The 26,111-nt window shown below is 42.7% G+C and overlaps 1 protein-coding gene across 9 annotated transcripts in view; it reads right to left on the reverse strand.

Moving 5' to 3' along the window:
- The window catches only part of LOC119378948 (uncharacterized), a 49,036-nt gene that overhangs the window by 10,913 nt on the left and 12,012 nt on the right, over positions 1-26,111 (reverse strand). For 4 of the 9 annotated variants that reach the window (XR_007414807.1, XM_037648050.2, XM_037648052.2 and 1 more), the window contains 2 exons: positions 19,675-19,748; positions 6,111-6,216 (listed from right to left, as the gene is read on the reverse strand). Coding sequence is in view for 4 of the 9 variants with exons in the window: in XM_037648046.2 (XP_037503974.1) it covers positions 19,675-19,713 (39 nt within the window). In the remaining 5 variants the exon portion in view is untranslated. Of the gene's footprint in view, positions 1-1,514; positions 2,885-6,110; positions 6,217-19,674; positions 19,749-26,111 lie in introns of those variants that run through there. The other 5 variants (XM_037648046.2, XM_037648047.2, XM_037648049.2 and 2 more) reach the window with 2 other exon arrangements.

Raw genomic sequence — 26,111 nt, forward strand, 5'->3', positions numbered from 1 at the left:
ATAGCTTTTGATCTGGGAGCCTCCAGTAGAATGTCAATGCTACAGTATGAGAAGTAATAGCACACAAGCAGCACAAGAAAAAAAGCTGCACAGCAGCATTACATTGGCAGAGGTGCAACAGCTGAAATACGATTTGGAGCAATTTTTGGAGCAGCAAAATGTTGCTTTTGGAGCACGAAAATGCAAAATTGGAGCAGGTTATGAAAAAAAAAAAAGAACTCCATTTTTTAGCAAGAAATCTCAGATTTGGAACAGTATAACAAAGAAGGCTTACTTTTAGAAAAGAAAACAAAAATATGTACAAACTACTCAACATCAGCAAATTCGTGCACAGCGCACGTGAGCATTGCTGTTTCAGTAAAAGCAGTGTGTTAACCACCCCACAGTGCAAACAATGACGAAGTCCGCGTTAGCATTCGCAGTGCCTGTCAAATGATTTGATAGGCGCTGCAAATGCTAGTGCGGACCTGCCAACCTGGCGACCTCAACATTCGGGAGATTCATAAAGCAGAAGCGAGTGGGCGTGGCAAAAAAAAAAGAAAACTGGCATATGTTTCTGTTTACTGTTTCTCAGGGCTGCAGAAACGTCATACCCAGCTCTGAAGGATTGCCAAGAACTTTTTTTAGACGTCAGCGATCATACTTGTGCTCGTAATTACACAGCACGTGCATGCATGAGTAATTAATGAACAAAATGTGCTGTTTCCCGTGACAGCTAGTACGTATAGGCCCTTCTAAATCTTAGCACGCTTTTTCCCAAAGCACCAGCGTACTGTGTCAAAAGTGGTGCAAAAAACGTTCTGTACGCGGCAGAACCATGCCAGGAAATTTTAGAACCAATGTCCTTTCTTGTTTTGTTTCGCGGTGGGGTTAGGGTTAGGGTCTGTGCTTCTGAATTGAATTAGATGATGATGCCCAAACTACTGGTGGCCAAGGTGGCCTCCATTTCTTACTAAAACTGGCGTAACTGAGAAAATTTTGAGGCTTGTCAGGCATTTTGGTGCAGAGTGGCGCAATTTCAACAAATTTCACGGTTTGGCTCAGCTTGGTGCAAAAATAAGGAATTGTATCAAATTGGCACAATTGCAAAAGCTCTTGCACTCCTGCATTGGAACCTCCACCAGGCAGTAATGCAAGAAAACCCAAAACAGCATATGGAGCACGAATGACCAATGTAATGGCAGCTCGGTTCACTTTCATATGGTGAAGACAATGATGAAAGTAGCTTTTGTTGTTTTGGAGCAATTTCTGGAGAAGGAAGAACGCCTTTTCTTTTGCATGTGCCGCATTAACATTAGCACAGTGACAAACTATCTAAATCACTGTAAAACATCACATGAGCCTAGAAAATGAAACAAACTAGTACATAACCTTAAAAATAAGTAAATATTACTTAAACTAAAATTACAGTGACTGAATTTTATTTTGAAGATTACATTAATCATATATAATGAACAATTAAAATGTCAACAACTTATGAGGATGAGTCAAGACTTTCTTGACTCATCCTCATGTGAAAGGCAAAAATGCTATTTCCTTAACTTCTCCTCCTCCAACTTCTGCGGAGGCCCAAATGTTGTGGTGGACAAGGGCGCACACCATTCGAGTAGGAATCACGCTGTCCGCTACATTTTTTATTAGCCAAAATAAGGTACATACAGGTTTACAAATGTACATATTTACCTACCTTACACTATTTTTCCACATAGTCCCCACACCAATTCAGACATCTGTCCCTTTGCAGCACCGAATTTGGGATGCCCCTGTGGTCGAATTTGTCCAGTTGACTGTGGAACCATCGAATTGCTGTCTTGGCTTCTCTGGTGCACGTGAATCGCTGTCAGCTCAATTGGTAGAGCATCGGATGCATTATTCAAAGGTTGCAGGTTCGGTCCCTGCTGGCGGCAAGTTATCTTTTTATCCACTTTACTTTCTTCTAATTTACAACAAAATTACTACAAATAACATCCCCCATACTTTCTTTGGCTTTATTGTCTGTTAGTTCTCATTAATGTTGTGTCTAACAAAGAAAAACAAGCTCTTAAAATTCTTCTTTCGTCTTGCCAGGAGCTTTTCAGTGGACTGGACCGAAAGCATTCCCCATATGTGGACTGCATTTTTCTCTGGATTTTGAACGGAATTTGTCTTTTGCTCCACAGAATATGAATCACTTCGTTACTTGTACGCCATGGAAGTGTGAAGCACAACCACCATCTTCAACAACTGACAGCAGTGCTATGCCGCAGAGCTACTGGCAGATAAGTAGAGCTGTGTAAAAGTAAAATTTTGGGTGCGAAGCGAATTCGAATATTAAAGTTGGAGTGTGAATCGAATTGAATAATTTTTTAATATTTCTCAAATATTTTTTGAATATGTGAAATTACAAGGAAAAAGAAAGGTTGCAGAGGATCCCTAAGCATATTCTTATGAGATGGGAACATGAAAGCGTTTTCATGTTCCTATCATCGGCTTGGTTGGTGAAGCGCTGGAGGGGTGCTGCTAAGTCGTGTTCCCGGTTTTCTTATAAAGAATGAGGCAACGCAGATGCCTAATTGTGTTTATTTACATGATTCGGTGCAACCAAAGTGGTGTCGACAACACTTTACATGTGAAAGGCAAAAATGCTATTTCCTTAACTTCTCCTCCAACTTCTGCGGAGGCCCAAATGTTGTGGTGGACAAGGGCGCACACCATTCGAGTAGGAAGTTCCTCATCTGCTGCACGGATTTCTCTCTTTTACTCCTTGGCTGCAAGTGGTTTCTGTGGCAGCTGTTGGCGCTGGCGACAGCTCCGGTCGGAGAGGTCACATGTTTCCCGCACACAGCTTTTGCAGATACCGGACGAGTGCGCGCTTTCGCAAACCTGGCCAAGTAACGCTTTTGTGCTAAAATGTAGTGCAAAACATGACGAAAAAGAAAAAAAAATGCCTTTAGCGCGGTAACCCGTAGACCTGGCGGCAGCACGCTGTCCGCTACATGAAAACAAAACTGTGCTGCTAGCTGTCACATAGTGACGCGGGTGACGTAATGTGCCATATTGCTACGAGCCTGCGTAACTTGATATTTTGCCGTTTTTTGGGTGATACTAATGTATTTTATACTGCAGGTTGATTTCGTGGTGGGTGATACTAATGTATTTTATATCGCAGGCTGATTTCGCGGTATCAAGACATAATTCAAAAAGCATGTTTCGCAAAACAAGTCAATCGAGTACGAAACCGGAACCACATTCGTGGCATTAGCAACAGCCGACCACCAGTGGTAGACGTAGTGACCGATGGAATGCATTGTAAAGCGAGCCTGCACAGGCTCACTTAGTGCTGAACTACGTTCTGTTTGTGTCAAATTTGTTCCCAGCGAAGTGGAAATTGTGAGGTGCCCCTTTCATTATGAAAGCTCATATCAATGGAAAGTTATTTCGCACGTTGAGGACAGCTACGTTGCGTCTCTTCTGCATGTCCGTGAGTGGTGCAAAGAAAGGAAGGAAATCTTCAGCTGCATGTTGACCAGGAAAAGTTTCTACAGGCCGAAAATTAGAAAATATCTGGATCTCAATGACAAGCTTGTAGGCGTTCTCAAGCAGCTCCGTGTAGACAGAGCTTGTTAAATTAACATCCCTTGAAACGGCGCACGATCTTAAAGACAGCAAAGCTGGATCACTGAAGGAAAGGAACTGCCAGCAAAATAAATTTCATTTTCTATGAGAATGCATTGTGCTTGCCTTTTTTTTTTCTTCTGATCTTCAACATTGCGGCAGGCCATAGTTTTGAAAGATCTTGCAACATTACATGCAGATGCATTTCTATTTAGAATTGTCAAAAATTGGGTGTGCATTACATTCTATGAAGTACGGTTTAAGGAGATGCGCTTCACACTTTTACGCTTAACTCTTCCTAGAGTGTGCGCAGTGATCGAGCTGCCTTGTCTAAAATAGTGTGGGGTGTGGTGACGGCTGTTAACCTTTCGAAAGGTTCGTGAGAACTGGGTTTGCGCACATGATTTAGAAGCTCTCTGATTTGATTTTAAGTGAACGAAACCGTTAACATTTATTTTCCGGAAGTTTGAATATTAGCACATCCCTACAGCTAAAACTGGGCCGTTCCAAGAAAGCTTCACCACTGGAAATGGCTATGCTGACTTTGCATTTACAACCATAATATGGCTAAAACAATATAGGAGCAAAGACTTTATGATTTGCCCTCATATTAACCAAGCTGCAAATTGAGACATAGTGCAAATGGGGACAGAAGCGAAAACTCATGCAACAAAAATGCCACTTCTTGTGGAGAGAGCTACAATAATGCTGATGCCGCAGGATTACCTTGCATGGACCTCTTGCATTGACTTGCGCTGCATGTTAACTGCCACATCACAAAGCAAGCAAACAAGCTGTGCTTTTGTAATGATACATCAACGTAATTGTATTTAAAAAATTCCTCTATATATACACAAAGTATAAAGCACGACATACGTGCTTGCAAAAGCAATGCTGTCGTTGGTAAAAACAGCGCATCACTGTGCAATGTGCACTGCAAAGCATCATCAAGGTAAGGAAATAAATGGCATTAATGTTTCAGTTTGTGTTTTAACTGTTCTGCTAGGTTATATTCTGCTAAGTGGCACAATCCAGCGCTTCCTGTAAACTGTGAACAGTAGTGAATTGACACGAGGTCTGCTCAGTTTTTGTGTGGATCTCTGGTTGCATGGTAGGTGCTGCATTTGGGCATAGGTTCCTTGGGCAACTACCGATAGCAGCTGCTACTGACCGCCTCTTGGTACTGCTTCAGCATACTCTCTTTAGAAGTTGAGACGACAGAAAAGCATTCAGGTTTCTTCAAGTGCGTCATTCTTACACCCATTTTTACGCACATGAGTTCATCATTCGCCTGGTGAGCCCAACACTAGAGAACTTTGACATGCCAATGTTTGATAACATCTGTAATTTTAAAAGAGGAGAGGGAGATGTGTGGCCCTGGTATATTGAACACCTTGAACCTTTTTTTCACTGCCCATGACATATGTTGCAGGATCTCGTTAAGCTCACCCAACTGCAAGATAGAACCTTGCAAAAAGTTACTTCTGTTCTGAGGGACCATTACTGCCCCACGCAATGTGCCATTGTTCAGTGGTTAAGGTTTAACACGCATATTTGCATGTAAAGCCAGTCCATCAGTGATTTCGTGGTGTCACTCAAAAGTCTCTCTGGACAGAGCAACCTTGAAAAAGATCCTTGAAATGTCTAGAAGGACCGCATCATGCGTGGTGCCAACAACAATGGGGATGCCGCGAACATGGCCACGAGGCTGAGAATCTGCTTGGAGAATCTCCCGATGACCAGAACTGCTTAAGTAGAAAACGACTTCTCGTGAAGGGCCTCTGTGCAGAACATTCTGCGCAGTGCTGTGAAAAGCCACCAGGGGAAGATCGTATCTTTCTTCAAATAGATATGAATGCAGGCCTGTTTTGTCAAACGAGTGTAGTACTCTTGTAATTTCACCTTCTCATGTTCGGTCTATTTGGTTTAAAATGCCACAAGGTGAGAAGTAAGGATTACCTTGTTTACAGTGGGCTTGAAGTCTCAAATAATGCATTTTTGTACCTAGGATATACGCACGAGCCAGATTTCCCATTTGTTACAGCTGATTCTTTTTGTCTCTACAGTTACAACGGATATTGGATATAACAAACAAATTCATGGTCCCGAAGCTACTTCGTTATAAAGTTCGACTGTACTGCATCTGCTTAAGAGTTACATCCGATCTTTAGTAAGCTATTTCAGCAGTGCAGAGAGTGGACAGTGAGTCAAGATATTGTCCATAGGGGTAATATTTACATGGTTTCCATTTGTCTTCCCAGAACTAACTGCTTCAACAATAATGATATAGTGATTACTTCCTAGTGTGGAGTACAATTTTTCACAGAACATAAAAATGACATATCCTGAAGTCTTTTGTTAATCATGGCTTATAGTTATCTGTCAAACCAAATAAGCTACAGAAACACTTACTGAAATTTGTTGCTCTAGAACTTCTCTAAGCTCCAGCATACATAAGGGTAACATACCTGCCACTCCAGGAGCAATGAGCCTGTCATGACAATGCATTGACTTACACTGAATTGAACCTGTCCTCAAGGTCCTTTAAGAATGCTTGGTACTACAGCTCCAGGCCAAAGCACACAGGCCCATAAGAATGTGCAGTTACGGGATTGTCACATCCTTAAATGAAGAAAAGAAAAAATAAAATCACAATAACATAAGTATTCATTATAAAGCCACATTTAAAAAAAAAAGCACACTAGAAACCTTTTCACCGCAGTCCTGCAAAATAAATGTCCGGATACCTCGTTGGTGCTTTTTTTTGTTGTTCTAATCTGTAAATGTTATCTCAATATTGCTAAGGTATCACTCGAACTACGTGGAAACATCCAAGTACGAAGACCAATGCAAGAAAGAGCAAAACACTCAACACAAACCGCTAAGCTGTACAAAAGTAAAAGAATGGCGTAATCCCAACTTTAACAAATTCTGCTCTGCCTATGGTATTACAATTTATACTTTGTAAACAAACAAACAAACAAACAAATTTAGTATAATATTGTAGAAAGACATATCACAACACTGTAGACCAGGAGTCGGCAACCTCCCGGCCCACGGGGCAGTATTATGCGGCCCCCGACACCACGTCAGAGCTCCTGCCCTCCCCTAACCGATGAACACCTCCACGACTTTCTGCGGCTGTTGATGAGCAACCTTGATGTAGGTATTTGCGAGTTGGCTAAGAGTGTTCAGCAGCAAAAGTCGCATTGCAAGAGTGTTTCTTTTTATTTTGCTTGTAACTTATGTTAATTAATTGCAATATTGTCTTATTATTAATGGCAACTTAGTATTAATTGCAACTCTTTGCCCTCAAAGTAAGCCCCCCTCCCCCCCCCTCCCCCCCCCTCCCGTTCCCCGATTTGCCGTGTGGCCCCCGCCGTGTTGGCTTCATGCAACTCAGCCCTCCACCTCAAAAGGTTGCCGACCCCTGCTGTAGGCTATAATATCAGAGGTAGCAAGCAGTTTAGTTATTCTGGCTGCAGTAAACACGATTGTTAGTGAGCAAGTAAACACCTTTCCTTTGGCAAAGACAAGTTTTCATGTCAATATGTTGGCTCTTAACTGAAGGATTCCCTTACTTGCCTGCTGCCATAGGTCGGCAAACTCACTCATGAGTTGACTCACTCAAACTCAGGTCGGGCCGTGAGCCTGATTGAGTCCGGGTGAGTAATATTTTCGTTAGCTTGAGCCCGAGTAAGTCCAGCTGAGGAAAATTTTAGTGAGCCTGAGTCTGAGCGAGTCTGGTTGAGGAAAATATTGGTGAGTGTGAGTCTGAGTGAGCCTGAAGCGCAAAATATATTTCTTGAATGAGTATGAGTGAGCTCCACCTTTTATTGCCGACCAATGGTCCTATCTTCAACATTACTATCAGCCTTATATCGGCTTATGTTTATATTCAAGTGTATTCACACATATCTCAGCGCATTAGCGTTCATGCGCCACCTCAATATTTATTGAAGGGGCAGGAGAGGGGGTGCCATGACCTTCCTTCGCAAACTCTGACAAGTTCTTGATAAAGATATCTCGAGTGAGTCGCGTATTTCATAAAAATGTCCTCACTGGATTGAAGCCACTGATAACTCGTATTTGAAGGTAGAAGATCAAAAGGCATATCATAGAGCACAGATTATGAGCTATATTGGTGTTAAAGAGCATTGACACCAGGATCAAAAAAGCTAATTTTACGCTGATGAACTCATGAAACGACTCACTCAGGCTCACTCAGACTCAGGTCAAGCCGTGAGTCTGAGTGAGTTCGGCTGAGTAATACGTGGGTGAGTTTGAGTCCGAGTGAGTCCGGTTGAGAAAAGTTTAGTGAGTCTGAGTCCGAGTGAGTCTGGTTGAGGAAAATTTTGGTGAGTCTGAGTGAGTTCCAATTTTTTTTGCCGACCTATGCCAACTGCTAATAAATTCAACCTTCATTTTTCTCGACCCCTTTGTCTTGTTTATGTGGAATAAAAAAAGCTGGACCTGAAAAAAAAGCCATTCTTGCCCACTCTTTTGCCATATCCAGAAGAACGCCTCCTTAAAGGACCTGTGACACCAACGTTTCAAATACGAAATGTTGGTGTTGTTTAATTCTCCTGCATACATAGGTAGTACTTCTAATGAAATGTTAATGGCAGGTGTAGTCTGAAAGATATTTTTATATGGTCTTGAAGTAAGTGCGAGCGCTCCTCTCAGTTGGAAGTACCTTGCAATATTGTCAATATGATGTGTTTAGTGGCTGCGGGTTCTGCGTGGCATTACATCCATTCCACGAGTACCGTCAACATCACAGACAGACAAGTTTGGAGGGTGTCATGCGCCACCTAGACTGGCGCATGACAGAGGCTCGCATCCCTCTCTTTCCCAGCTCTTTGTCAGGCTGCTCTCAATGGTTTGACTGCTTAGCCAGTTTTTCCAGAGGCCTTAACACCAGTGGAGTTCTAACTTAAATTTTTTTTTGGAGGGGGCACACTTTGGAGGGGGGGGGGGGGAGGGGGGGAGGCAAGTGTGTCATGTTTTACGCTAGGTGTACAATGGTAGACAGAAAATTAAGAAGGGGCACATGCCTGGGTTATCTTGCCTACATGCTACGTGCCCTGCCCATGTCCATTTATTCTTGATTTCGACTAGGATGTCCTTAAGACCTGTTTGTTCCCTGACCCACTCTGCTCTCTTGTCTTGTCTCTTAAGGTTACACCTATCATTTTCCTTTCCATTGCTCGCTGCGTCCTCAATTTAAATTGAACCCTCTTTGTAAGCCTTGACATTTCTGCTCCGTAGGTTAAGTACCAGTAAGATGCAGCTGTTACATACCTTCCTTTTAAGGGATAGTGGTAAACTACCATTCATGATTTGGGAATGCTTGCCGAATGTGCTCCATCAAGGTAACTGACTGGATTCCAAGAGAAGGCAAACGCGCTAGGGGGAGACAGAAAGTTAGGTGGGCAGATGGGATTAAAGGGACTGTCTACCGTCCTTCATTGCTTTTCTGTTTTGTACTGCAATAGAAAGAGCACCGTCTGAAGTGTCAAACCTTGCAGCGGTTTCTCTAGAAAGTGAGTAGAAATTTTTAAAACAGAATTTTTCAATAATAATAATAATATCTGGGGTTTAACGTCCCAAAACCACGATATGATTATAAGAGACGCCATAGTGGAGGGCTCCGGAAATTTCGACCACCTGGGGTTCTTTAACGTGCACCTAAATCTAAGCACACAAGCCTCAAAAACAGATTTTTTTTTTTTTTTCCCCCCCGATCTGCGTTCGGTCTTCTTCCATTGGCGTGAAACGTGCCCACGACACTGGTTGGTGGACGCAATGATGATTGCAGTGCCGGTAAAAATTAAAACCGAAAGCACATGTGATTTCTGTAGGATTACTTTATCTTCACTGAACACTATTGTAACGAACGTAACAGTCATTTTCAGCGCGCTAGCGGTTAAATGAAGCCTTATTATAGGATTACAGAACACTTGTTTTGCTGTAGCCGCAGTCTATGCGTTTATTTTAACACTGCTGCCGCAAGCAATCCAAGCCAAGTCGATTCATCAAAAAGAGACAATATATGCGCGCCTTTACAGCGCCGCACATGTGAGACATCCTAACAACAATACAGCGGCACAGTACGACCAGCGCGGAGTGCCGCATGGCATAGCGCATGAGTTGAAGCAGAAGAAATCGAAGACGGCGCCGCAAACAGCGCCACCAGGCACCTCTTTGGATGCGTGGGAAAAAAAAGGGCAAAAAATTACTCTCTGACGCAACCGAAAGATGCCTCAAGTGCGTAAAATACAATTTCAAGCTATACATGTTTATTTTTAAGCAAAATGAGTCTACATGCGAGGATTTCTTGTCATACCAGTGGATTGAACCACATCGCCGTTGGGAGACGCTAGCGGTCATTCTTTCACGATTTTCAACATCAAATTAAAAATATAATTCGTTTTTTTATGGGGCAAAAGCATGCTCGTTGCCGCCGATGTGACAAACGATCTTCTCATTTTCACCACAATCAGAAAAATTTTTCCGAGCGGTAGACAGCCCCTTTAAGAAGTCTGCAGGTACAATGTGGCAGCACCAAGCACGGGACCGGGTTGATTGGCTGAACATGCCCTGCAGTGAGCATAGTCAGGCTAATGATGATGATGATGACATGCCCAGGTGTGCCACTGCCTGGCTGTAGCTTGGCTGATACCACAGCAGCCATATTGTTTCATTCCTTACCACACAGAGAGCCCTCCTTCCAAAAGCACGCTACAAGTGTCCCTGAGATTTTGGGCTTACACTGTTATCACTTCAGTTATCTATTATATGCCGGCAAACTGTACAGGGGTGCTGAGTCCTTTGTCAAGCCTTTCTGCCTTTAGGTCTGGCTTCCTCCTTCATTAATGAAAGTAAAATATACTTCCCGCCAATTCAAAAGTTACCTACGTACCACAATATTACACAAACAAGCATACCCTGAAAGCACTTGTACCAAAGTAGTAGTCCTCACAACCCTAACATATGATCATCTTTTGCAGAAATGGCCAGTTGTCAAATGAAATAAAAGCATTCTTCAAGTCTTGCATAACACTAAAAAGTTGCCCATGCTCATATTAATAGCATTCTGAAAACAAACATCCCTGATTACTTCAGTACAGTTTTTGACAGTTAAAAACAAGCTGCACGATGCAGAATAAAACAAGACTTCAATATCGATGGATAAACTGTAAAAAATGCTCAGATTTTGCTGTGAGGATATCATGATATCAACAGAGTTTACCATGAGAAAATTACTATTGTGATGTTTTAGAACTTAAAGAAATGTTTACTCACTCGAAGTTGCCATGTGCTGCGCTCACTAATGCTTTCGCAGAGGTACCTTGCTTGCGCATCATTGCACGAAGAATACAGCTAAAGAGCTGCAATTGCTGTCATCGAAGCTCTTAGCAACATGATGCGGGTCATTCTGTTCACAAAATCTAAAGAAAACCTTGCTTTTGGCATGCTAATCTATGAAGGATCAAAATTTTTGTGGACTGTCTGTAATGTTCACTCTATTTAATTAGCCTGTAGAAGAAACAGGCTGGTGTGCTTGAGGTAAGCTAGTCCAATGCTGCAAAGAACGTAGTTTACTAGAGAATTGAATAAAAAATCATTGTCAATACTTTTTTCATAGGAATCATTCAAAACATGAAAGTGGAACGTGCCTTCGTAGAAGTAGTTGTGGTTGTGTTGGACGTGACTTTAAAGAAATGCAATTCACACAGTAGGTATTGCTACTGGGTCGGCATGACGGCCTTCTAAGTGGATACACCCATGTTGACGACACCCACTACCACATCTCTGCCTAGCATTTTGATCCGCCTCCATAGTGTCTACGGCAACATGGAAAGTTGCGTCGTGCTCAGGTTCATGAATGCAAGAAGCGCAGTTTGTACTGTGCGCCTAGAACACGTGAAAGCGTTCTTCCCACTGGTGCTTGCCTCGCTGGCTCGACGCTGTCATGACATCTGTGCTTGTGGCACTAGCCTTTGTAAACTCTCCTAAGGTGCCTACTGCAAGTACAGTTGTGAAGTACAGTTGCTGCATTATAATTCACCATTTTGTGGAGTAGTGACATACCCACTATGCATCTGTAGGGCGACACGCGCACCTAGGTAGCTGCACACTTTGTTCATGCAGTGGCTAATGATGATTATGAACTATGGCTGAGCCCCCTTGCAATGGGTGGGAAGCTTTAAACCTGAAATAACGTAAGTTTAAGTATGTCGATATTCCATTTCAGCATTTAGCACACAACACAAGATAAGGACACAGTAAAAACGAACGAAGACAAGTGCTAACTTCCAACACATTTATTTCCACAGCATCACACAGCATCCACAGCATATATGGAGATTAGTAACAGCCCGCGCAAGCACACTTGTACTATCTGACATCACATACGATGATCAGTTCAATGTAAAAACAGGAACAACTATAAGATTATGAGATGGTTTTATTGTATTTTCTGCCAAGTCATTCATGGCTTGTAGTTAAGAAATTTTTTTTTTGTTTATTCAACTGATGGTGCACTCAAGCATGTGTCTCCCAATTTAGCTATATTCACTGCTTCTATTATCTCGCGTGTCAATTGCTTAGCACTCCTTGCAACGACATAGGATTGAGAGTACTGGGGCTTGCACCCGCATTAGCTAAAGTGGAGGCTAAGGTGGCCCACATCTGCGTTTCGCACATTGTTGGCATGCTCCCACAACCTGTCGTCCATACCAATCAACCAATGTGGTGTATGCACTGGCTTTGTCGTGCGGAAAAAAGTACATCAGTTTCTTGTGTAAGCGGGCCTTCGGCTTCTCTTCAGAGCAGTGAAATTATATACCTATTGGAAAATAGTGCCGACAGCTTCCTCGGAAGGTGATTGAGATGACTATCAACGCTGCATGGCCTGCTTGAGATGTATGTGCATATTCTGCTTTTGTTTTGTCTGTGCCAATTCCCGCTTTCTATATATTGCACTTGATTTGCAATAAACTTTGGTTGTTAGCACTGTGTCTGTAGTCTTCACTTTGTCCTGTCCAAAGCACAGTATTAATCTCATTGATAACTGTGATATACGTATGAGAAAATCAGAGCTTGACCCCTCTTTTTTTCGGACTTTTTTCATGAAGAAAGACTCTAGTAAGTCGCATCTCTGTGACTCATGACATACAAAGGCACAAAAGAGATAACACTGAAATAAATCACTGGACAACATGCGAAGTTATTATGCAGTGCAATTTTCAGCTTGCTTTTATTTTATTTTCATCCATTCATTTGGGTTAATGGGATCAACCGTTTTAAAAGAAGTGTTTTCTCAAATAAAATGTCTATTGCTAGTAGGATGTCATCCTGTGATTTCTTTCTGCGATGCATTTTTTGCACCTTTTTACACCGCGAGTCCAAACTAACTCGCCAAACTTTCCATTGCTCACCTCAGTGAGCTGAAAACAAAGCTTGACGGATTAGTTGGAAATGAAGAGTGGGGTGAGGACTGCGATAACCTCGTGCAAGAGAGTAAGAACAGTGCTGAGGTTGTGGTTTTGTACTACATCAGTGGACTCCTCACAAGAGAATTGACAAGAATATTCCCTTGTGAAAAATGCAGGCAGTCCCTTACTGTAGACACTCCGACCATGAAATAAGTCTCTCGCCCTCTACAAATGACAGATGGCCTCATGCAAACCAACAGTTATATGAACAAGATACTTCACCACACAAGAACAAACAACATGGGCAGCTGTGACATCTACTAGGGCTACAATTGACCATGTTTTGGACAACTTTAATAAAGCTCATGTTTACCTGTGATGAACCCAAGAATGATGTACTTGCCAGAATTCTGTTCTACTGCATTGGAATGCAAATGATGCAGCAGTGTGTAAATGAAACACGTAATAAGGAACACAGAACTTCAGCAAAGCAAAAGCTGTTCAGGCTTTGCAAAAACTAGCTTTCTTCAAAAGCACAGTGTATTCACGTTTTCTTAAAAAAGAAAATGCCAAAAAAGAAGTGTTTTTATAGTTGTAATGACTATTCTGAATAAATTCCGACATAACTGCCGTGTTATAAGGTTTTCGTGTTCGCTTGTTGTAGCTTGGCACTCCAGACCCATTATCACAAAACACTTGCCAGAAGAATGTGGACATGTGACTTTCCATTTCTGCGGGCAGGCTCCACAACTTAAATTTTTTTCTGTGTCTTCAGCACATATTGAACGCCATTTTCCCACAAATAAAGCTTAGCATGCCATAGTAAAAAAAATGAAAGCAAACACTCTAGCCATTGTGGAGAGCGTAGCGAGATGATCGCAGTCAGTCTCCTTCTCACGGAGCTCCGGCCAGCTTACTGAGACCACATTGTATCATCTGCCATCTCGTTTAGCAACTGGCTTTGCGTTCAGCTAGTGTATTTGAGATATAGCTAGCTAATGGAAAGGCGACAGGCTGGCATCAAGAAGCCGTGTGCAAGCAGATGACAAAAGCGCACCCTGCACTGCCCTCACCGGATGGATCTGCTGCATCACTTCAGTGAATGGTCAAATGACCATACGTAAAGCGACCAGCGTGACAGTTTTGTGTTATGGTAGGCGCCACTGTCACTGCGTCTGCTGCAACGCTCCTACTCAACTTTATGAGGATTGAGGAAGAAGCCAAGTTGCACCTCCCAAATTATTCTGTCTCTGTGGCCAAAAGACAGGGCAATGTCCTACTAAATTGTCTCGGTCATTCCTTGTAAGTCTCAGAATCTGTCTAATTCATTCACCTCTTGCTGCTCAATAAACAAATCCATTAAAGTGTCAACAAAGGCATCTTTGGTGATATTTCTGCACAAGATGGGCTCGTATGTTGGGCTTGCATGTCTCATGCATGATAGCCTTGCATTTCTCATTCGACAAACATTTTTTATCATCATGAATATGAGCATGAGCAGCAGTTCTGGAGCGTCTGTGCCAGATGAGGGAAGTTTGGAAAAAAGACAAGGATGACCCCCACAAGCCGAGCGTGAGAGCGCAAGAGACAAGAAAACAAATAAAAAAGGAACTAATCGCAGGAAAGCACAAAGCTCCAAGACGCGAACCATACTGGGGACCATAATGCCCTGAAGGTAAAAGGCAAAGCATGTGGGGTTGTAGGGATCCACATGAAGGTCAACCACCTGACCAGGTGCTGAGGATGTGCTGTCAGGTTTCAGATCCAAGCAGCCAGTCAAGGACCGGGCAGCACCTTCTTACAAGGGAAAGCTTTGGAGCTTTGCTAGGCCCTGAATTTCTACCACAAAGCCTATGGTCCTAGTGATGTGATCAACCAAAACCACTTTGGCGCAGCCTCCGGAGCAGCTAAAGCCTCACTTTGGAGCAGCAAATCAGCCTTCTGGAGCACTTGCTTATCACACATTTTCAAACACAACATTTTAAGTCGTTAAGCAAGAGTAGTTTTACCATGTTCAACAAAGTAGATATATGGATACATATGTGGTGGGAATCATTACGCATACAATCGGACAAACACAGGAAGAAAACAAAGTAGACGGAAAGAGCTCAAACTATCAACTGGCTTTATTCATTTGGTCGCTGCATATATATGCATTTTTCATACGTTCCAAATAGAAAGTGGGGGGGAGAAAGGAGGAGGACACACATGTCAAGATTACCTCACATCAACAAAAGTTGCGCAGAAAATTACTTTTTGCACTATACAGAGCAACAGAAGTGTCACTTGCGCAGTTATTGCCCATTTCCTTAACCCCTTCAGGGTTTTCGCCGTACATGTACGGCAGAAGCTTCCTGGTACCAAAGGGTTTTCGTCATACATGTACGGCATAGCGTTTATTTTTAAAACGCGCGCCTTTTTCGATCATTTCTCTTGTTTGGCCTGTGCTTCAACACTTCGGGAATATGTGGAATTTTTTTCATGCGCCGATGTCTCTCCGTTGTATTTTTTTTTCGCTTCCCAAAACGGCGCGCCGCCTATCGCTTGCCCATCCGAGCGCGTTCGCGGTGCAGCTGGTTTAAAGTGCGCGCCTTTTTCGGTGATTTCTCTTGCTTGGCATGTGCTGCCACGCTTCGGGAATACGTGGAATTTTTTTCATGCGCCGATGTCTCTCCGTTGTTGCTTTTTTTATGCTTCGCAAAATGGCGCGCCGCGCGCCGGCTATCGCTTGCGCAACCGAGAGCGCCCGCGGCGCGGTTTGGTTTCAAACGCGCGCCTTCTCCCTTTTCTCTTGCTTGGAATGTGCTGCCACGCTTCGGGAATTCGTGTAATTTTTTAATGCGCCAATGTCTCTCCGTCTTTTTTTGTTTTCTTTCCAAAGAGGCGCGGCGGCTTGTAGTCTCGCATCAGAACGCGCGCACGCGGTCCGGCTCGTTTCGGTTTCGTCCTTCGGGTGGTTTTCGCTTCTTGCGCCCGCAGAGCGGATGGCTGTTTGGTTTCTAATCTCTCAAAGGGTGACCGCTTGTTACTCTCTCATTTATTGCACCCCGGCGCGCGATTACATCTGTTTCCGCGCGGCGCTAAATTACACAAACGACGCCGCCGTGATTGCGTTTCCTGTTTTGGATTCTCGGAAAAACTAACTACGTCTTGTTGGCGATAAGACGAAGTATTACTGTAGCTTTTTCACTCGTTTTGCTTTCCGGACGGGCGCAGAACCATAGAGTTTTCTTCCGTGCGCTCACTAACGCAGTTCGCTCACGCTATGGAAGCGCGCGTCGGTTGCGCTGCTGCCGGTGAGTCGAGCAGCGATTCTTCCGATGCGGACTATTCCCCAATTGCCGATCAGAATCTGATTCACTGGATTTCAGTTCGTCAGACGAGGAGTTTTGACGAGTTCAGACTCCGATGACGATCAGGGAGCGACATCTGAAACGCGTGCGCGGGGAGCCATGCTTCAAGGACTATCACACGCTGAAAAGTTTTTAGTGTTTGAGCACGAGCGTTTTTAACCGGAAACGTAGTCTGGTACGCTTATTTTTGTACGTTTGTGAGCTATGTTTAACACAATGCATAATTTTTATTCATAAAAAACTGTGAAGCTTCTTTTTTTTTTTAGGATTCTGCTTGATTTTACTACGAATAAACCATATGTATGTAGCAACAAAACTGATTTTTTTGTCACTTTACGGTCACGAAAAAAAATTTTAGACAATTTTTTTCTTAAATAGAATCGTCTGAAGAATTTATTTCAGCAATAAAAAAATTACACATTTTTGGACTGGATTTCGCGAAAAAATTCGACCCTCAAAGGGTTAATATAAAAAGCTTCTAACAGCTCACGCCCTACTCTCTCCGTGCTCCAGCCTAGAATTTTTACCTTTTTGAATAGAGGCTTGCACCCCAGGCATGAGCTGCCATGAGCGGGCAAGTTTGCTCCTTCCCTTTTTGTAATCGACGCAGCATGCCCCCCTACGCGTTCATTCACACAGCGCCCTGTTTGTCCCACATACAGAGCGCTGTATGTGTTTGTCCCACATACAGCGTCCCACATATCCCTGTTTGTCCCACATTTGGTGCACCACTCTTGTGGCACATTTCATGAGTATTTCGACGTGCAAAAAACCGCAGCCTTTTCGTTCTTCTGAAATGGATATATACATGCATATATAATATAATATTTCAAAAGGTGAAATTAACTCACTGCTCCTCGCTTTCCTGCGGACAGCCTTAAATTTCTATGTATCCGTGACGTCAGGCCACCTGACAATTCTTCGCAATACACTTCTCATTTGTTATTCTCTGCGGCTTTTCCTGATGCTTCAAGCTGCGTAAATTTTCCACTCATATTCTTTTTGCTATCGAAAAGAACTAGTATTGCGATGACGTCTGTGCTTTCAATACAACCTAGGCGTTCGAGTTGCGTGGTGAAATACACGCTGTCGCACTTTATGGACAGGCTCGTTAGCAATTAATAAAATAGAGGGTTTACTGGTACATTGTGTCTGAATTCCAACACGCACTACACAAAATTTGTGAGAATGAAAGGCTTTGCATTTTATTGACACAGGTCCTTTAACTTGAACTTCTCCTAAACTTATCAAGCAGCACCGATATACCACAACAGAGTGTCACCATGTTTTCCCAACAAAATCCCACAGGCCACTGCAGCGGCGGGAATCGTAAGTAAGTACTGACCGTTGTATGGTATTAAAACATAAGTTCCCTGCATGAAATCTTTTGGAAGCCAGAACAAATAGCACTACAATTTTTTTCAACAACCTAACTAAAACCAAGTTTTTAAAGTGCATACACGTAATGCTTACTGTAGTTAATGTTCATGTAACAGACAGAACAGACTGGCGTTACACAAAAAAACTTGTAATTTCACCGATTATTAGATTCTTTCCGACTTGACAACATTCAGCAACTATTTTTATCTGACTTGATGATGTAATTTCACAGTACAGCATAGCTGGTATTGTTTGGCAGAGTGTCCCCCCTCCTGGCCAGAAAACGCAACATGCAGAATTAAGCGCTGAATTGAGTTTAGACACGTAGCAGAGTGCTCAAAAAAAAAGCTTGCGGATATAAACTTCACATTTTGACTAAGACAATTAATTATACTGCATGCCTGCCACAATACATGGCATGTTCATGTTCCACCTCCCCCCTCCCCGGCATCGCTGTCTGGGTCAGTACATCAGGCTCTTGTACAATCTGCTAGCTTGAACGATTTCTCGTGCCACCATATATTTGCATAAGCAAAAGTTTACACTAGGGCAAACGGTTCGGTGCTGAAGCTGCCATTTACGAGACAATGTGTGCATGTCTTTGCAGCTGGGTAAGGCAGTCGCAATGGGCAAAGTTGTGGCACAAATAGTGGTTAGACATGAACATTATTGTAAGCTCAATCAAGAGCTACTTGGTAACTGCAATTTACTTGCTGATCCCCATTAGCTCAATCGAATAATATTCTCTGTACGCCTGTCTGGTCCAATAACCATTAAGTATTACAACGGTAACACAAGTATGTATTTCGATTGCCTGCCCTTTTTTTTTGATCTTTGGAATACCACGAGAATGATGTCTTGGCACAAACTTGCGCAATGTAGCAGGGTGTAGCAGGTTTCACATCTAGGCGCAGTTTTGCGCAATTGGCTCAGCAATCACATCACTGCTGTGGTCCCCTGAACAGTGGCTCGTGGACAGAAGCAAGCCTTCGAGCTGCAGGTCTGAGCTTGCAGGCATCTAATGGTCAACCTTTCCTACTGGCACTCGATCTTCAAGTTTTTCAACGTTGGACCTGCTTGTACGTGGCCAGCTTAAAATTACTGTGTTACAGCTGCCTCCACTCCAACTGTGCTCTGACCAATCATGACTAGGGGTAAGCCATCATCACTTTGTTTCCCTCATAAGGCCACCTCATCAGCCATGCAGCAGCGACTAAACCATGTTCCACATTGCCTTTCTTGTATAATGTGTAGAGAAGCAATGGAACGCCCTAATGGGTCGTCCTCTCAAGCGCCTCCTAGTGGGTCATCCTCTTCGCCTGTTCTCGGAGAGCACGCCCCTCGTGCTCGTGCTCGTGCGAGTCTGCGCTCTGTCGTTGTGCATCGTCGCCGTCAATCTCGCCGTCAATAAACGTCTTAACAAATGTTACATATGTGTTGTCTCCCATGAATGTACATGCAAATGCTTTTCTGTAGACTTTTTCATTAAATGCTAGTTACCTGCTCCCCATTTTTTCCCTTCCTGTGAGTATTAAATGCTGTGTCTTCACTTGGGTACTCTGACGTAAGGCCTCAGTGACGCATTCCAAACAAGGAACCTGTATTACACACACAGCTTAATATTCCAGGCCATGGCCTTCCAACACAATTTTTCCCCCAAAGAATTGTATTCAGTTTTCTTTAATAAAAGCCAAATAAGAAAACTTGCACATATGATTTCCCTGTTTCTAACTTGTAAGAGCAACTGTTGCATTACAATAAACTTTAGACAGCATGAAACGCTCCAATGACAATTGTTGCATGTTGTAACCACGAGCTTCTAATTTCTTTTCCTACCTTTCTTTCTTTTTTTTTTTTTGTCACTGAGTTTGCAAAAGATGGAAGAAAAAAATGGAAAAACAAACCTGATGGCACGTCATGTTAGGCTCGTCAGCAGTATCCATTGGCAAGGCAGATTATGCTGAATGGTGCATAAGGTCTGAAAAGGAAAGCAGGAAAATGAAATTGTGGCAAAACCCTAAGCAGCTGCAAATTATCTGGAGAGTAACGGAATCTAAATCTGAGCACTTTCTCAGCAGGTTATTTCATGTGCTCTCATGCACATGAATTCTTCACTAAATCATGCATGCATTTGCTGTTTGTTTCCATTATTGTAATGTACTACATTCAGTTGTTTCTACTGCTTCCTCATATGCCAGCACTAACAACAAAAGCTTAAAGGGCAATAAGCTTGTGAAATCTGCCTTGCGGAACCAGCACTGGCCACGAGGCACTATAGCAATTAAGTCTTTTACAACCCAAGAAAAAATGTTAACTCCACCCACAGAACTGTGGCACACCTGCCTTTCACCTGTGAAAGACAGCCATGCTAGCTGGTTTCTGCTCAAACCATAAGTAATTTTTTTTGGCTAATGTAAATACTACGCATATTAAGAGTTAAAGGTCCGTCATTACTACATAAACATACGCTTGGCTGAGCAGCGATGTCAAAATCCCTGACGAAATTCACCAGGACGTTCAAGTTTTCGACCTAAAACGAGCGACACAAACGTGTCTGTATGGAAAAGTCATCTTAAGCACAAGAGAAGTACTTGACGTCATGAAAATGAGTAAAGCATTATTGGATGGAGCATTTATGCAAATCCTTTATGGGAAGGACCGCAACGGCTGTGGGCAGAGCAGACATTTTTTCTTAGGTTGCAACCACCCATAAAGTTCTCAACTAAAACATGCAGACATCATCCTTGAAATGCCATGAAATTGGCATATCTTGAACAATGGCAGACTCTTGATAATGCAAGGCACATCTGACAGTGCATGTTCTAAGGAGTGTACCTGCTCCTATGACATAGCCTGTCGGTGCCCAGATACATCATACGCGGGACACGTGTGCCTCAAGACAAGTGGCGAAGTTGCCACTCGTCCTGCTGAAATGAGATGAGGTCCTGCTGAGAGCCATTTCTTATTACCGTAATCTACAATTCATCGTGGCATGCGTGTCAGGACAAAACATTTTTGTGATTTGTGGGCTATACAAGCCTGCAAAGTGGAATGGATTGCTATCTCCCATGCAGCACCAGTGCGGTATATGCCATACCTCTGGTTTGTGGCAAGACCTACGTCGGGCAAACTGGGCGCTGCATAAACGAGCGACTTCGGGAGCATGCTCAAAAAGTAACTAACAATGTCAACAAAGGAGCACATCTTGTTGCTCATATTAACTCCTGCCACAACTGTGCTCCGCAATTTCGCGAGACGTTGATTCTCGACAGAAGTAATAATGAACATGCGCGGCTTGCATTGGAAGCATATCACATCAGGAAAAGGGGAGCTGATTGTATCAGTGACACCTCTATTTCTTTGTACTCATCAGAATATGAATTTATGCGTGCGCATTTTGGTTAGACATCTGTGTTTTTACGGTTGCAACACGACGCTACGCATGCCCATGCAAGGGTTGTGGGTGTGGCGTATCTTGTTTAAATATCTATGTTGTTACGTATGCAATACGAAGCTACGCGTGTACATGCAATGATTGTGGTTGTGGCATATATATGCGATGCTGTGAGAAGAATAAAGCAGTTGTTAGAAAGCGCCAGTCCTTGTCTTTCTTGTCTTCGTGGCCCGTCTTCATTTGCGCTGAATTTCTGTTCCTAAGTGGAATGGATTAACTTCAGTAACATGAAATTAATTTCAGGAAGAAAACTATTGCCTCCAAGGTTCACTTATTCATGTTGTAAAACGCCCATACCCTCATAAGATGGCAAATGCCACTTGTCAAGATGTACTTTTGGGCTAGTTGGTTCATAATCGCAGTAAAACAGTGCTGGCAAAAACGACAGACCAGACGAGAAGGACACGTAACACTGCCAGTAAATTTGTTAACTTGTATACAGTTAAATAAGGGTCACAAGCTTTGCCTCCTTTCTTTTGCCTGTTCCCTTCTTTCAGGGTGGTATACTTTTGATTAAAGTGGCAAGTAGGGTGTGTTGGTATATAATTCTAAAATACTGCAGCGCAATAAACAGACAAGGAAGAAACGAGACAACATCCCATCCTCGTCGTCCCATTTTATCCTTGTCTGTTCATTTTGCTGCAGTATTTTGGTATACCTTTGATTTTCATTGCTATGGTTTGATAGCGATGGCCACTTGAGACAGTGACACCAAGGAATCACTTGGGGACCATTTCTTTAGTTCTTCACAGGCCTCCATTGGGAATGCCTTATCCAAGCACCAGCCACAATGAAGGGCCAAAGACATAAGCTGCTCGTGTTACGAAAGAGCCCCTACTTCCAGCGGTCCAGAGTACATCTATTAGGGGTTTTCACTGTTGTTGCCGGTGTCCTCGGAAGAAAAGAAGGAAGGATGACTAATTAAAAATAAGCAGTGCGTGAAGCACTGTGCACAGTGAAGCACAGTGCTTGAAGCACATGATGCACTTAAAAGATCAGACCAGTTCATTGTATTTACAGCATTTGTGCAATATAATAATGTGGGGAGGAAGGTAAGACAAAAGTAATCGTTGCATTTCAGTAACTGCTCAATTACTTTTGTGAAGCAGTGGCTGGCAATTGTAATCAATTATATTTCTAATGATGTATTTGTAGTTGTAACGGTTTTACTTCCTTTCTGTAACATGTACAAGTCTGTCAGCATTTCGCTGGAATCTTCACGTCAGTTTTACGAACCAATTTTTGGAAAATACCCTACGTCACAGTGGAAATTATCCTATTTCACCCTATACAATTTTCTTACTACGCTACATTTTACCCCACACCTAAAAATAGCACAGTATAACAATAAAAAAGGTAGAGACCACACTTCACTGTACCACATGCAGACGTGTAGTGGCGCTGAAATAGGTAGCTAATTTGAAAATTGGTTTGAATAAATTTCGAAGAGAGATGATGATTAGAGTGGGGTTTTGTGGTGCAAGGGCCATGGGTGGCCCTTGCACCACCCATGGAACATGAAAGACAGAAGATGGGAAGAGAAAGCATTCCGGTATTTCTATGGGAAGAGCATTGACTCACAGTTGAGAAAAAGAACTAGGAGACTCATCAGCAAGTATATGGCTGGCAGTGTAAGCGATATGGTGACAAAGAGTGTTAAGCGAAGCGTCAGAGAGGCGAAAACATGTATTGGATAGCAGTGATGGAAAGAAAGCTGGCTCTGGGTAATCACTGAAAGGGTAAAGACAAAATAAGCGAGGGTACAGTTTACGATAATTCAAAGGAATGTGCTTTGCCGCTTGAAGCGAGGTTGGGGTGCCTTAGTACGCGTAGTTATAAAGCGAGATTCAGTGAAGAAGAGAAATGCACATGCGTCGGGAAGGTAAGGAAACGACAGAGCATGTTTAATTGAATGTGAAGACACCCACCCGGGTGCGTGTCAGGACAACAGCCTACATGACCCCTTGGGTTTTAGGGACAACATTGGAAAGGTACACAGAATAGAAATAAGTAAAAGATGACTGGGGGATTGGTGGCGGAAAAGTAGGCAGATAATAAAAAATAAAAAAAGCAGGTAAACTAACGTTAATCTGCGCTAAGGCTCAGAAAGTTGGGGCTGTGAATTTATAAGTTTTTTTTTCTAGGATGAGAACCTTAATCCATCTGGACAAAATTATGCCATAACGCAATAATAATAACAATAATGATAACAACAACAACAACAACGATAATAATAATAACAGTAAAATCTTGAGCTTGGTGAAGCGCAGGTCACCGCCCTGTCATAAAGGGGATGCTCTTTCATCCACCTATCCACTGTCATCGAAAAAACTTGTGCACTTATCTAAGATCACTCGAAGGCGAAAACCACCTTCTTTTTCGTCTTCTCCACTGATTGTTTTCATCGCCCGCCCTCAAAAGACTGACGTATAATCTTTCACGTCTGCCCTATGCTGGTGACATGTGAATTAAGACAGTTCCAGTTTTATTCAAAGAAAGATTTAGTTTTTGGATGTATTTAGGGATGTCACCCTCGGGGATGTCGCGTTGATCGTCCACCTCTTTCGCTGATCGATGACGAGTGAAAAGTGGAAATTACCCTACGCCTGATAAGAAAATCGTATTACCGCCCTACTACCCCACGCTGCCCAAAAAATTCTGAAAATACTCTACAAGTAGGGTAATTACCCTACAGTTGGCAACCCTGCTTCACGTTAACATTGTGGTTGGCGATTTCTACTCTACAGCGGGTAAGACATGGTCAGCAGGAGCATGCTATTTCTGCTAGAGATCGCCAGCTGCTCTAAATAAAGAGCCATGGGGGGCCTTCTTTTCAACTTACAGCTGTTCTCAGGGCCTACGTCAGTGCAATATCCTGCAGAAATGCTCAACTTTTTTAAAATGGCAGAGGCCTGTGTACTTAGATCTAGGTGCACAGTAACCCCAGGTGGACGAAATTTCTAGAGCCCTACACTACGGCGTGCCTCGTAATCGTATCGTGATTTTTGGCATGTAAAACCCCAGATATTATTATTACGCTCAATTGTTTAACTTGTTCACTCACTCAATTATTTAGCACTGCCTTTGTTCATTTGCAACACCACAACCTGGTGAGCAGCCCCTTAAATGACAGCCAGCATGGCACAAAGCAAGGTACTGGCACCACACACTTGAAATTTGGCAACACAATGAATTAGCTGATAAGAGCACTTGGACAAGTAATCATGGCTAGCTTGCCAAACAATCCATGATTCATCATGCAAGTACTACATCATATCCATCCCTCTTTGTCGTTATTAATGAGCATATACTGACATCAAGCATGGTAAGTAAATATACACAATAAAACCTGTAAGTACTACTTTTCTTCTCATAATTTTTAAAAAGAAGTCATAAAAAACAAAGGCACGAAATGGATGAATGAGGTAACACTAAGTCTCAGTAGTGTCTTGTTTAACTTTTTTTTTACACCTGCAGTTTAAAATTATGAGTCCTTACCACCCTGCTTAGGTTTCTATTCACCATTTCTTTTCGGCTTGTGTTTTATTCTTTCTCCATTTGAATTGTTATAATACTGCACGGAATGAACTGTGTAGATACTCTGGCTCAACACGAATACTACACTTCTTTTTTGCACAACAAATTTTGCAAACAGCCTAGAGATCATAATTCGGAAAACGGAAATCCTGCGCTCGGACAAGGGACAAATGTGCAAGGCACACATGGCTCTGACGAGCTACAAAAGGCTTTTTTGCTTCTTCCTAGAGCCTTTATGCCTTCACATAAGAAGTAACAAAGGAGAAGAACAAATCACTGACCTGTGGTGAAAAATGCATTATTTCCTTTTTTTTGTGCAAACGCACTGACCACGTGCTTCGTTACACGTCTCCATTTTTGTGAACCAACAGGGCTTCAAATATTTTCGCAGTGCTCTACTTACAATATATGCCGATAATCTGACTCTTTTTGAAAGTCAGCTGGCATGTGCAATTGCTACAATGCACGGCAAGATTGATACCTATTGCAGGCTTAAAAGAATTTGCGTGTTCCCTCAGACAGTCATTTTTGTAATGACCAGTCTGGCCCACACAGCATCTGCCACATGATTCGAAGGTTGTGTCTTCGGATCCCACCGACGGAAAGGGTGATTTTTCGTACACTTTAATTCCTTTCAATTTAAGTGAGAATAATTACACTGCAGTTAAGACACCACAAATAATGTCCCCTATGCTTTCCTTGGCTTAAGTGTCTGTCGGTTTTACTAGTTGTGTATAATATAGAAAACAAGCCCCTTGGAATATTCCCGATCTTTCGTACTATAATAGCAGAATCAAATTCAGCTGTGGTGTTTTACATACTATTTAGAACATTTCTTTTCACAAGTCCTGGGTGCTCTTTTTTTCCAGAGTAACCTTTCTACAAAAATTACGCAACTTGCTAGGAACTTAACCCCTGCTTCTGACAATGATTTTTTTAGATTAAGCAATACCTTATGAATGTACAGTGGCATCCACTTCTACGTAGAGCACGCGAGCAACCATCTTTGCTCTGTGGGGCAACACCTTGCGGTGGCTGCAGGGTCTGATGTAGTGTACCCAAGAGCATGCGCGTCCTAATAAACATGCAGACTTGCTTTGCATGAGTGGCAACATGGAGAAGGGCCTTTGCTTTACCAAATATGCACTCTGTCTCAGGGCACTTGCGGCATCTCGATGCCAAAGAATGATGCATTTGGGCTAATAGCTTGCACCCGACTCTTTCGCATCAAATGATGCACACTTTCTGGCTGTTCCAAGATATGTGGTCATATAAAAAACTGATAACCTCAGGTAATACACACAGCCAGCAAAAAAAAAAGGTGCTTAACAACACCATTCCTGCTTTAAA

This window comes from Rhipicephalus sanguineus, chromosome 1 (genome assembly GCF_013339695.2).
Source record: "Rhipicephalus sanguineus isolate Rsan-2018 chromosome 1, BIME_Rsan_1.4, whole genome shotgun sequence".
Taxonomy (NCBI): Eukaryota; Metazoa; Arthropoda; class Arachnida; order Ixodida; family Ixodidae; genus Rhipicephalus; species Rhipicephalus sanguineus.